At 42.0% G+C, this 12,384-nt stretch overlaps 3 protein-coding genes across 7 annotated transcripts; all 3 read right to left on the bottom strand.

The window, feature by feature from the left end:
* Positions 1-2,004: 2,004 nt before the first annotated feature.
* On the bottom strand, positions 2,005-2,920 carry LOC121975964 (late embryogenesis abundant protein At1g64065-like). The gene has a single exon (XM_042527955.1). It carries the CDS (start codon positions 2,813-2,815, stop codon positions 2,237-2,239), a length of 579 nt encoding a protein of 192 aa, XP_042383889.1. The 5' UTR covers positions 2,816-2,920; the 3' UTR covers positions 2,005-2,236.
* Positions 2,921-4,961: 2,041 nt separating this feature from the next.
* LOC121968936 (protein translation factor SUI1 homolog 2-like) lies at positions 4,962-7,856 on the bottom strand. 3 transcript variants are annotated; one of them, XM_042518988.1, is made up of 4 exons: positions 7,690-7,856; positions 5,749-5,852; positions 5,414-5,619; positions 4,962-5,322 (listed from the first exon to the last, which is right to left on the bottom strand). In XM_042518988.1, exons 2-4 carry the CDS (start codon positions 5,783-5,785, stop codon positions 5,224-5,226), a joined length of 342 nt encoding a protein of 113 aa, XP_042374922.1. In that variant the 5' UTR covers positions 5,786-5,852; positions 7,690-7,856; the 3' UTR covers positions 4,962-5,223. The 3 variants fall into 3 exon arrangements, with proteins under 3 accessions (XP_042374922.1, XP_042374924.1, XP_042374923.1); XM_042518990.1 differs by lacking the exon at positions 7,690-7,856 and adding an exon at positions 7,540-7,566; XM_042518989.1 differs by lacking the exon at positions 7,690-7,856 and adding an exon at positions 7,450-7,474.
* A 298-nt stretch (positions 7,857-8,154) lies between these two features.
* On the bottom strand, positions 8,155-10,609 carry LOC121968900 (gibberellin 2-beta-dioxygenase 8-like). 3 transcript variants are annotated; one of them, XM_042518987.1, is made up of 5 exons: positions 10,499-10,576; positions 10,290-10,345; positions 9,025-9,512; positions 8,606-8,927; positions 8,155-8,514 (listed from the first exon to the last, which is right to left on the bottom strand). In XM_042518987.1, the coding sequence occupies exons 3-5, from the start codon at positions 9,474-9,476 to the stop codon at positions 8,284-8,286; spliced, it is 1,005 nt and encodes a 334-aa protein (XP_042374921.1). In that variant the 5' UTR covers positions 9,477-9,512; positions 10,290-10,345; positions 10,499-10,576; the 3' UTR covers positions 8,155-8,283. The 3 variants fall into 3 exon arrangements, with proteins under 3 accessions (XP_042374921.1, XP_042374919.1, XP_042374920.1); XM_042518985.1 differs by lacking the exon at positions 10,290-10,345 and having other exon boundaries at positions 10,499-10,609; XM_042518986.1 differs by having other exon boundaries at positions 10,290-10,608.
* Between the last annotated feature and the right edge of the window lie 1,775 nt (positions 10,610-12,384).

Below are 12,384 nucleotides of genomic sequence, written 5' to 3'. Positions count from 1 at the left end.
TGTAAACTTTATGCAAAATCTACGATTAAGGATCTTGGAGCTCTTTCCCTCTTCTACTGTGTTAGGTTCGCCCAACTTCAAATAATCTTCTCTTATCTCAGCAAAAGTATGTCATTGATCTTCTCTCCAAACACAACATGCTTGACTCCAAGCCAGTCTCCACTCCTATTACTGTTGGCTCTCGTCTTACTTTATATGATGGGTCTTCATTTTTTTTCCAACTAAGTTCGAACAATTGGTTGGGGGTTTACAACATCTCCGTATGTCTCATCATGATATTTCCTTTGCGGTCAACAAGCTCTCACAGTTTATGCATGCTTCTTTAGTGACGCACTGGGGCGATGTGAAGTGTCTACTTAGATATCTCAATGGTACTAGGGATCTTGGCATTCGTCTTCTTGCAGATACATCTCTTACTCTTCATGGTTTCTCCAATGCGGACTGGGCAGGAGATCCAGATGATAGGTATTCTATAGATGTGCTTATTATTTTTTGGGTACTAATCCGGTTTCCTAGAAATTTATCAAATAGCACACAGTTGCGCGCTCTTCAATTGAGGCTAAATATCACGTCATTGCTTCTACGGCATCTAAGATCCAATGGATTAAGTCACTTTTAACAAACCTACTTCTTCCAGTTACCATACCTACTATGCTCTTCACTAATAATTTGGCTGTTACCTATCTTTCGGCTAATCCTGTTTTTCACTCTCGGATGAAGCATCTTGCTAGTGATTATCACTTTACTCGTGATCTGGTGTAGACTTCCGAACTATGAGTTACTCATATTCCTGCTAAGGATCAATTGGCTGATGCACTTACGAAGTCACTTTCTCGACCTCGACTCCTCGGCTGTTTGCTATTTGCAGCAAGATTTGTATCATTTCTAGGGCACCATCTTGAAGGAAATACTTATTTATTTCCTAATTATTAGGGAATAATAATATTTATTTATTTCCTAGTTATTAGGAAATAATTATTATTAGGAAATACTTATTTATTTCCTAGTATTTTATATATTTTTCTATTTTAGACTTATAATGAAATTTATATATCATATATTATCATTAATAAAGTTTGTGAATTCTATCATCAATAAATCCAATCCTATGCCTTGAGATGACTTAGATCTAGTTCAATCATAAAAATGAGAAGATCAACTATAATTTAATATTATAGTTACACACGTATTACATGTATAATATAATAAATGAATAAATTAATTTAATTTTTTATATTAGATATTAAATTGATCAAAATGAATATTATATTTGATTTTAGTCAAAATACTAAGAAAAGTATATTTTCTAATGTCATCGGTTCAAGGTACTTATAGATGTTTCTCTACTCGCGGTGTTACCAATCTTATATGGGACTAAAGAAAATCATAACAATGTATATTTTTTATATAAAAAATAACAAGAGAAAATTACTAATAATCCATACAGTTATTTTCTGTAAAAAAAATTATATTAATATAATTTTATTTTATGTTTCACCAAAATAGTTAGTAAGTCTTAATGTTACGATAATAAATTTTACTGTTAATTTATAAAAAGGATTAAAATATTCTTAATTGATATAATTTTTAATTTCTTGTTTTCAAAGTTGAATAAAGTTTCTTTATTCGGTAAAATATAATTTTTCATATGTAAAATAAAAGAATGGATAAATACAATTATTTAAGAATTCAACCAAATTGAATTTTGATCTAATTCAACCATAAATGGAATGTATATATATATATATATATATATATATATATATATATATATATATATATATATATATATATATATATATATATATCCCACAGAGGTAGTCTAATGGATTCAAAGCACAATTTATATATACTTAGTGACCGATTACCTCTAGAATATTCATTCGGATTTTTTTTTAAAAAAAAAAAATCAATATAACTTATGCATATGATAGGGTAATACAAATTGATTAAATTTTTTTTTATAACTTAAAAAATATTTCTTAAAAAACAAATTATAACTACTTTGAATATTAACTTATATAAGCTTTTAATTAATTAACACAAATAACACACATTGGCATTTATTCCACAACAAATCAAACGTACAATTTAAAGAGCAAACGAGCGAACACAACGAATTCAAAGAGCCAAGTAACTCTTGAAAACAACAAAGAGCGAAGTAACTCTTGAAAACAACAAATTAGGCAAACATTTAGCTCTAAATTAATAAATAAATAAAAAATAAACATATCGCTCAACTGCTGACTTTGGAGCGGCAATCGGCGGCCACCATGCCGCCGGCGAACAGAGCCACTCGGATATCGCACGCCGTGAAGATGGAAGCCCGCCGCCGGAAGATGCCCACCACCTTCACCCTCCCCCGCAAGCTCGTCGACGACTGCAGCTGCAGCGCCCCTGCCGCCACGTCTCCGGCGAAGCTGCGGTCGGCAGCCATGGCCGCCACGTTCAGCACCGGCGCCGCCCTCAGCGTCTCCGTGGAGCGTGCGCCGATGTTCCTCGCCTCCACCGGGGCCTGGCCCACCAGCGCCCCGCGGTAGAACACCAGGGCGGTGCCGACGTCGTAGTCGAAGCTGGCGAAGTTGGGGTTGCGGACGGAGACGTCGACGTCGAGGGAAAGGTTGAGGCGGAAGTTGGGGGGAGGCTGGAACTGAATTTGGCGGAGGCCTACGAAGGCGAATTCGACGCGGGGGTCGCGTGGGCGGAGGACGACGAAGTAGACGACCGCGAGGGCAACGATGAGGAGGAGGAGGAGGACGAGGCAGCAGAGCGCCGCCGTCGCCGGGGCACTTCTGGAAAGCTTTCTTCGGATCATGGTTAGTGGAGATGAGGGATAAGGCTTCGGTGGGTGGTGGGTATGTGTGTTACGCAAGTTGAAGAGGATAACTGAGAATTTCGATGCATAATTCGTTGAATATTATTGAAAAGGTTATTATTATTATCATTATTCTTATTAATCCTGTCTAGAATATGAGTTAGATGGATAAGATGGATAAAATATTGATCGAATCATAATGTTTCGGAGGAAAGTATGCTAAGATGATTTCTGTGTTGATCAAGTCGTCAGAAGTCCTCTGGTCAACGCTATCTGTAGCCAACGACCAAGTCGCCTCGGTCTCTATTATCCCAATATTCGAGGCAGATCCAACGAGTATATAAGTAACAAAATAAGACATAAATAATGAAATGCGTATAGAATATGAACAAAGAACGTACCCTGGCCTGGGGCGCCCTCGTGTGGATCGGTGAGTTGGTCGAGATGCTGCTTAAGTTGTCGTGACCCAGAAGAACAGATGACCAAGAACCGGATGTGGAGCTGGGTCTAGAGGCGTGGAGCCAAATGCAACCTGGATCCGGAAGATGACACGCAGACCGGGACCTAACGGCGACGTGTAGGTTGGAATATGATATCGATACACAAGCCGGGATATGATTTTGACACACAGGCCGAGATAGGACGCTAGCACATAGATCGAGATAGGATATCGACACACAGGCCAGAATAGGATCTCGACACATAGACCAGGAAATAATAACAACAAGAAGGCTAGACACAAATCACATAGTCCGAAATACAATTGCGACTCGAAGGCCGGAACACAACAATGGCTCGATGGGCGTAACAGTGCCGAAGACGCTCGTCAACGTGGGTCGGATACCGGATCGACGTCGAAAGTGTACGACAATACGGATCGAAGGTCGTCTACGACGATGGGGGATGGCTGCGGCTCAAAGGCCGTCAGCGACGATGGGACCCAGCTATGGCTCAGTGTAGATTTTGCGATGGCGTAGTCAGTTGGCGACCTCACAACGATAGTAAGGTGGGCGGCGGCTCCGGAGGACAATGTCGGATGGCGGTGAACATCAGAGAGAAGGGCACCGGTAAGGAGGGAGAGGGAGGCGAAGATGGGCTGTCGGTGGTCGCTTGAGGCGGTTGTGGGCGCTAGTCAATGATGGTGGCAAGGTGCTAGCTAGCGAAGAGTTGCGCACTTAACATTGGAGAGGGCAGGCAGTGATCGCTGGAAGCAGTGGCGACAGTGAGGAGGCCGACGATGATGAGAGGTAGCCTCTGAACGAAGAGAGGAACGTCGGAGAAGAGGCGCTCAACGATTGTCAATGGATGCATGAGGCGGCGAAGTGTAGCGACGGTAGCGGAAGCGGTGTGAGGAGAAAGAGGGGCAGCCAGCCTCGGAGGCAGTTAGAGTCGGAAGCGTGCTCCCATCAACGGTGAAGGCGAGAGGGGTGACGCGCGTAAGCAGGGAGAAGAGGAGGTGTTAGCGTTGGCGAGGGGATGCGACGGAAAATCTCCAAGGCAGCATCTATGCTTGGGCAGTGGCAGCCTTGGTCACGACATGGAGAGGGAGAGGCATCCTTGGCAGCAAGCGTGGAGAGGGAGAAGTTGAGGGAGCGAGGGCTCTTGGCCGCCGGATGCGGTGGCGTCTGACTCACGGTGAAGACAGCGAGAGGGTGTCGACCTAACCGCCGTGAAAGAGAGCCGAGAAGGGGTGGCGGCTGTCCGACGGGCGTGAGGAGAGGGAGAGGCCACTTCCTTAGCGGCGGCCGAGATGGCGTCGGTGTCGTCGGCGTGGAAAGGGAAGCGATGGTAGCCATGGCGTCAAGAGGAGAAGGAAGAGGAGAGGTGGCGTGAGAAGTAGCCGGCGACGGAGCAAGAAACCCACGAAGAAGGAAAACACGCCCTCTCCCTTTGCTACAGTATCTCCTTTTTTCTTAAAGCCCTAAACAATGCAAAAATCGAAATACCACTCCTTCCCTCCCTTAATTCCTCCTATGCCCCCTTCCCCCCTTATTATTATTATTATTATTATTATTATTATTAAACAGCCTGTCTTGTACTTGACCTTTTAAGTATACTTGATCGGCAAAGATGTAACTTAGTTCTCTAGTCAGATAAGGGAAATTTACTGGTGGAATTGATACATGTGATCTGGAATTCAACCAGAAACAGTGTGAGACATGTTATCATATTTTATTTGATTCGGCCAGAAACGAAACACTATGAAGTCTTACAGTAGAATGAGACTCAAACCGACACTTTTTATAACTCAAACCAACACAGCAACAATCCATCTGGAGTTACAGCAAACTGTGCCCCCCCTCCCCTAGAGTCAGATCACACTGTTCCAAGTACATAAAATATCATCAAACCTAATATATAGATATGGATAGATATGTAGTCTTGATGCAACTCGCGCATTTGGTTACTCAGAACCCATGTATTTTGATGTGCTCCTTCTTCACGATGCCGGCCTGAACAAGGAAAGTGGAAACGTTCTTACGCTGATCGCCCTGAAGTTGAATGACCTGCGCCGTACCATCGAGTATAGGTTTCAAGCGACAAAGATGTGATGCGAGAGTGATGTGTGAGTAGCCTAATATGAATATGAAACCATACCTGGCCCAGCTCTGGGTCCTGAACCACAGTACCATTACAGCAAAACTCTTTTTTGAGGTCCTTGAGGATTTTGCTATAGCTGAACTCTTTCCTTAGTCCTTGAACAGTTGTCAAGCTCTTTCTGCCATTTCGTTGCTGGATGCGAATATGTACGTACTCCTTTGTGCCAGCACCAGAGTCGTCAGCATTTGCCTCAGCAAAAGGATCTGAGGTCGAAGAATCAGTCATAAAGGTATGTGGTGTGAATATAGTATGTTATGCACAAGCAATGAATTGCATAGCAAATTTGAGTAATCACAATAGTGAATGACTGTGAGAGATCTTAGAAAACATACCGAATGCAGCTGGGATCTGGTCGTCAAGATCAGACATGAACACTTGGTCTTTAAGATTCACAAGTTTCACTGGCTGCTCTGTAAGGATGCTTTAAGTCCAAACACTGAAAATATGATGATCAGAGCATAAATTGATGCTAAAAAATAATTGTACAAAGGAATGCACTCTTAATACAATATCAAAATTGCTAAGAGAATTTTGCAATGATATTCAAGACGGTACATACTAAAATTAAGGCATGTGAAGTCACTAAAAACAATAAACTTAGGATTATATGAATATACTCAAAGATAACAAATAAATTATATATTTTAATAAAAGATGTAGAATCGAAGTTGTGAGGGATAAATGGAGAGTTAAAATAACTCTAGTTAACAAAAAAGGAGTATTATAAGATATCTAAGCTATATTAACAATGTAATCATGCATAGAGTTCAATAGAGAGCTAAAAGCCAACCCAGGTTTAGCAAATTCTCTCTATTTCTGTTTAAGGAAAATGAATGCAAGCAAGAATCTGCAAAAAAAAAAAAAAAAATCTAGTCAATAACAATCCCACAAAACCCATAGATTTGCTTGAGAAATTTTGGGAAGGTAGTAGAAACACAGCCCATTAAATGTAATTCCTAATATATCCACATCCCTATAAATCTAGATTTGACCTTGAGTTCAAAGCAAGGTTAACAAACATAGAATGTCGAAGAGGAACCAATCCAAACTACCAATGTGCATATTACTAAATGATTGGAAAATTTTCAAGTAATAGAGTAGACTCCTTGAAGTGGTTCCTCAAGGTTAACAAGTTGAGAGTTGAGATACCAAGATCAGTCTTTGATGTGGTTCCTCAAATAACTCTGAGTAAAACTGGACCTCTAACATTTATTGCACTCAAGAAATCAGCAACCACTCACTCTCCATCGCTGATGCTTGCTTTCCAACAAATCACATCCTAATTTGTTAATTACACAACCCTCTTACACAAAACAAGATCTTCAATGGTTTCAGAATGGCATGTCATTGGAAACAAATAAAATAATAGAGGGTTCTCATCCGAAGGCCATCAGTAAAATTCACAATAGAAACACAGGAAAATCACTTATAGGAACTTGGTTTCAGCTGACTAACAATTGGAAATAAATAATATTAGGTTCTCATCTAAGAATCATAAGATAATAAGATCATTAAATTCACAACACAACCACAGAAGAATAACTTGTAAGAACTGGTTTCAGAATGACTAATCATTGGAAATAAATAATATAAGGTTCACGTCTGAGAACCACAAGATAATTAGATCCTTTAAATCACAACAGAACCACAGAAGAATGATTTCTAGGAACAAGTTTAAATAATCAACACAATCATTTGAGGAAAATAAAACCAAATATGCTCTCTTAAAGAAAAAAAATTGAAATTTGTCATAAAGAACAAAACGAATCGTCCAAGAATATTAAGGGAACTGCAAAAACAAATGATTATCAAAGTGATACACAAGAAATTAGTTTATTGCGGCAATATCATAAACGAACAAAATATGCTGAACACATCAAGCAAGATCTTGCCTTTCCTCGTTTTTTATCCAAAAATCGAACACCTTAAAGTAACATAAACTTTGAATCATGGCTAAACAACAAATAATGCAAACAATATCTATGTTTGTAATGAAATTCGGCCAAAAACGCAAAAGCAAACGAACACCGAACTTGCACAGATTCACAAGCGATTTGTTTACCAGCTGCAGCGGTCCAATTCACGAATAAACAAGATGTTAAATACACCAATCAAAATCTTACCTTTATTCGTTTTATCTATATCCGCAAAGAAATTCCCCCAAGAAAACGTAAAATCAAATGAGCATCGAAGAAACGAGCAGACCATCGTTGATTTACCCATACACGGACAAAAATTCCACAAAAAACGACGAAACAAAAGCAGAAACCCACCAATGAAAGACGATCTCGTCTATTAGGAGTCGACAGGAACAGATCCCCAACCGTCGACCCTTCACGATCAAGAAACCCCGATGTATTCGACAATCTTCTCCACCGATATTCGTGCACAAAAAAAAACGGGGCGGAGAAGAAATGAAGGGCAGCGAAGAAAAAAGAAGTCCCTATTTATTGTTTTGTTTATCGAATTTGAATTTTATTTACTGGATTTTCATCTATGCGCCCTTTTTCTTATCCTCGCGCATAATCACGCGTCCGGTCTGCGCATCTAACGGTAGGGATGTCAAACAAAAACCGATGGAGGATCAAGATTAAGCCGCAAAGGGAGACGCCCGTGCGGGTTACCTCTCGCGCGGCTCCTATCGGATGAGTGTGCGCAATTGACGGCGCAGATTAAGTCAATCTCCCGCATCAATTTCCGTGCGCGAAGACCGGCACGAGCGGTTTGACATTTTCAGCTGTTGTTTATGCATGATATTATTAAATCCCCCCTCTGCATCGGATACAAACGATCTGCATCATAATCTACAATTCTTGGCCAAAAAGGGACAAAAAAGGAGGAACTTTGTCCCTTTTTGATGATCTTCCTCAAGCGAGATACCTCGCGAGGCCAACCTTGTACCCAGTGAGGCTGACGTCTTGCTGCACTTGCTGTCTGTACTCCCCGAAGCTGAACTTTCTGTACTTCGCCGGCTCTACATTGCTCTGGATCATCGTCTCCTTCGAAGGGCACACGAAGTAGGCCACGGAGAACCTCTCCTGGTACTTGTTCGACACCACTCTGTGCTCCACGCTCTTGTAAAGGCCGTTGCTCCATGCCTGCATTGAGTTCTTGTTTAACTACCGGCATCGATCGAGGAAAAGGGGAGTCGATTGAGTGAGGAGTTGCTCCTTATTAATTACTACGTACCTGGAAGAGATCGCCGATGTTGATGATGAGTGTGTTGGGGTTGGGCTTGACGGTGAACCACTTGCTGTCCTTCTTCAGCTGGAGACCGGTGACTCTGTCCGGGCACAGAATGGTGAGGAAGTCACTGTCCGTGTGCGGCACGAGCCCGAAGACTTGGCTGGGCACCGGGCATGGCGGATACCGGTTCAGGCGAAGGTAACAAGTGCTGCGCGTGCAGTTGTCTTTGATGTGTGTGCTGTCGCGGCCTATTCCTTCTGCAAGCGTGTCGAGCAGCCGGTTCGCTAGCTCCGACATTGCTGAAGAGTACTTCTCTATTACGTGTCTGTGTAGTGAGAAGGTGAGAAGCCGGTGAAAAAAGAGTTTTTTTTTTTTCTTTGTTTTTTTAAAGGAAAGCGGAGACGAAAATGGCTTGATTATACTTGCAGTTGCTGCTTCGGGGAGTGGATTTGTCGGAAGAGGATGAAAAGAGGGGAATGTGGTAAGCCTCCGACCATGATAGTTGCCGGAGGCACGTGGCGGACGGCGTGCCCCAGCGGTAGCTGTCGTCAGCGAAGTCGAGGAGATTCTCGCCGGACTTTTTCTTGAAAGGCTGCCGGAACAACTTGGCCTGCTCCTCCCGGAGCCTAGCGGTCAGCTTGGCCGGCACCCCGTGGTTCACGATCTGGAAGAAGCCCCAGTCAGCGGCGGCGGCCGAGATGTCGCGCTTGCACCGTTCGGCCTCTAGCTCGTCGCCGTGGAGCCGACCGAGGTCGATGAGGGGGAGGTCGCAGTAGTGGTGTTCCTCTGCCGCCGCCGCCACCTCGGCCTCACAGCAACCTTCGAATAGATTCCTGTGAGTGGTTAAGAATGGAGGATAGGAAGAATTCTCCATTGGAATTGGAGTGCTTTCACTGTGAACAACAGCTGCCTGAAAAAAAAAACGATCCAATCAAATAGGGAAACAGAATCAATGAATTATGCAGAACAGGAGCGACTAAAATCATGAAATTAAGAAGATTTCTTGAGAACCAATTGGCATTGTATAATGAATCCAATTGTATGAGCAGTTGATTACGAAATATAAATGATTGTTTAAGATTTTAAGAGCTACAGTTCGAATTCTAGAACTCATAACTCCATGACAGGAACCTGCATTTACCAGAGTCGATCTCTGTGCATGGATTCTTGCTCTCGTGTGGAAAAATAAACATGAAAAAAAAAAGAAATAGACAAAACTATTTATCATTTTGATCCAGAGGAAAAAACAGAGAACTAAGAAAGCATTGATTTTGAGTTAGGTTGGTGAGAGACAAGAAAGCATTGGATTTTGGGGAAGAAAACATCAGCGTCGGATTGTGTTGTGTTGGTTGTGGTGTGCGTATCGATCGGCGTCATCGATGGCGACAAAACTGCATAAGCTTCTTCTCCGTGCGTTCGGAGCATACGCGGTTGTCGCCCTTCGTTTCCGCCGATCGGTTTCACTACTTTGGCTTCTTCCGCTGACACAGCCACAGCGGCGACGATGACGACGACGAGACGCGTCGTGGGAAGTGAAGGCGGCGGGCACGGCAGCGACGCCTCCACTCCCTCTTGTTGCCTTCTCACAGGCAACGCCACAAGGCCTGCCAGCCAGTGCCCGCTCGCCCCCACGCTATAAATAAACAAAATACGCCTTAAATAATTCAAAAAAAAAAAAAAATCTTACTTCACCACTTCAACGTCGAACTTCTAAATCTCCATTACTTCAAACTCATTGTCATTCTAAACAATAAAGAAAAGAGTCATCGTTCAAAAACAGAGCAGCAGCTTCTACTCAGAACACAATGCACGGAGTGCAAACATGATATATAGCAAATAACCCACACATATGCCTGAACTGAAACTGAAACTGAATGAATGATCGATCCTCCGTACCTGAGTCTCCATCACCATTGTGGCCAAGCTAGCACTCGGCCTTCTCCTCTGCTTCTTTAGCCTTCACTCCTCGATGTTGTGCAGCGCAATGAGCGTCGTTGGCGAATATATATATATACACACACAACGCGGACTGAGCAGGTCGGTATCGAGCAGCAGAGATGTGGCCGTCGTCAACTACACGCTCTGCCCGCGGCAATGGCATGCCATTAACCCTGCGCTGTTTCCAGTACTGGCCAAAGATGGGTCTAGATTATCTGCAAAAAATTGAATAAAATAAATGCTGAATTATTACTTTTATTATTATATATCTGCAGATTAATGTCGATTATGATTGTTTCCTGTCATTAATCTTTGAGGGTCGTTGTGTATGCTTTGCTTGCTGGGTCTTGCTTCCTACCTACTCGGTTCCTCCCTTTCACCGTTTCATTTAATTTGTTTCTGCAGGCCTCAGAATCGTCCATCTCATGGCCGGTGCCTTCTTTCTACGAGTTTCTTATTCTTTCTTCGACCGACTTGTTTTATTCGAGATGTCAGGAGAATTATGTATATATTTACTGTCGAGATATGTAAAGATAGATGCGATGCTGCCTATAACTGTCCATTAACGTTGAAGAAGACCTCATACACTACTGAACACTTCACTAGCTATTTTCACATTTGTAGTTGCATGCACTTCAATTTACTCTTTGTTATACATTATGTGTGAACTTGTTTGCGTCCCTAAACATATTCTAGCTAGCTCCCTTTGCAACACTTTTGTTAGTCTAAGACTCAAACTCATATATCTATCTCCTTAATTACACCGATATATATATAATCCATACGAGCATTTCCATACTAGCTACAGAGAGTTAATTATACATATATATAGGCGCAAACTATAATTAAGAGACAGTATATATCTATATCCAAGTTAGAAAAGAATGAACATACTTGGGATTGCTAGATTGAGGCAGTAGTAGTGGCGAATGCAATGCATTAATGCAATGGTGTAGGAAGGGAGCTTCAAATTATAGTGCAGAGGCAGAAGCGTCTAGTGGACATATCCAATCCCTTCAGCTCTCGCGTGTCTGGTCCTCAAAAAGAACACGTTCACCAACAGATTATCAAAAGATTTTTGTAGCACACTTTGCGCCAACCATCATCATTGGCAATGTGCTGAAATAATATAATTAGGCATCTCAGAGGAGCAACCGAAGAGCATTAACCACACAGTACGCAGATCATATTTTAGAATACCGAAGTGTACACAGTCAATTGGTTCAGTATATATAAGCGGGCTTAATTCATACTGTATAGATCGAGTTAATTTGTAGTGGAAGAAGGATGGAGAAGCGTTGGCTGCCTAGCTAGCTAGCTAGCTAGCTCGAGACATGTATTGAGAATGCAGCAGTATCACTGGAAGTACTGTTGGGGAGTAAGTGTGGCGTGCATGTCGGCATGCATTGCCAATGTGGAAGAAGAGAGAAGAAGAGGGAAGAAGAAGGTTGACTCACGTGCATGAAGAAGGAGTGATGTGATTGGCTGGCAAGGAATGGCTGTGCCTGCAGCTACGTTTGCGGCCGACGCGCACACATATAATTAATTGCTCATCCTCAGCTGCCTACGTTGCCCTGCCCGGTGGTCCATGCTCACTCACTGTGTGCACTGTGGTAAATCATTAATAGAATCAACCCTAAACCTGCATTATTCATCCAAAAAACGATCGGGAAAGAGAGAGGATAGTTTATATAAAATATATATAGTACACTTTTGAGATATTTTCTTTGATATGGTATTATTATATTCTCTTATTTTAATGTTTGTTTTTTTAAAAAAGTGAAAATAATATTTATAATTCCTTCGTGCTAAAAATATCTAGCATCATTTTTTTTTTAATTATT

Source organism: Zingiber officinale, chromosome 1B, assembly GCF_018446385.1.
Source record: "Zingiber officinale cultivar Zhangliang chromosome 1B, Zo_v1.1, whole genome shotgun sequence".
Taxonomy (NCBI): domain Eukaryota; kingdom Viridiplantae; phylum Streptophyta; class Magnoliopsida; order Zingiberales; family Zingiberaceae; genus Zingiber; species Zingiber officinale.
This window is presented reverse-complemented; position numbering and strand designations above follow the sequence as displayed.

Bases quoted from the DNA above. Each gene is read 5' to 3' on its own strand.
- LOC121975964 (XM_042527955.1), bottom strand. From the start codon at position 2,815: ATGATCCGAAGAAAGCTTTCCAGAAGTGCCCCGGCGACGGCGGCGCTC.
- LOC121968936 (XM_042518988.1), bottom strand. From the start codon at position 5,785: ATGTCTGATCTTGACGACCAGATCCCAGCTGCATTCG. The intron at 5,620-5,748 runs GTATGTTTTCTA...CTTCGACCTCAG, and splicing joins CCAGATCCCAGCTGCATTCG to ATCCTTTTGCTGAGGCAAAT. The intron at 5,323-5,413 runs GTATGGTTTCAT...GGTACGGCGCAG, and splicing joins AGGACCCAGAGCTGGGCCAG to GTCATTCAACTTCAGGGCGA.
- LOC121968900 (XM_042518985.1), bottom strand. The intron at 8,928-9,024 runs GTATAATCAAGC...CTCACTACACAG, and splicing joins CCCCGAAGCAGCAACTGCAA to ACACGTAATAGAGAAGTACT. The intron at 8,515-8,605 runs GTACGTAGTAAT...AACTCAATGCAG, and splicing joins ACATCGGCGATCTCTTCCAG to GCATGGAGCAACGGCCTTTA.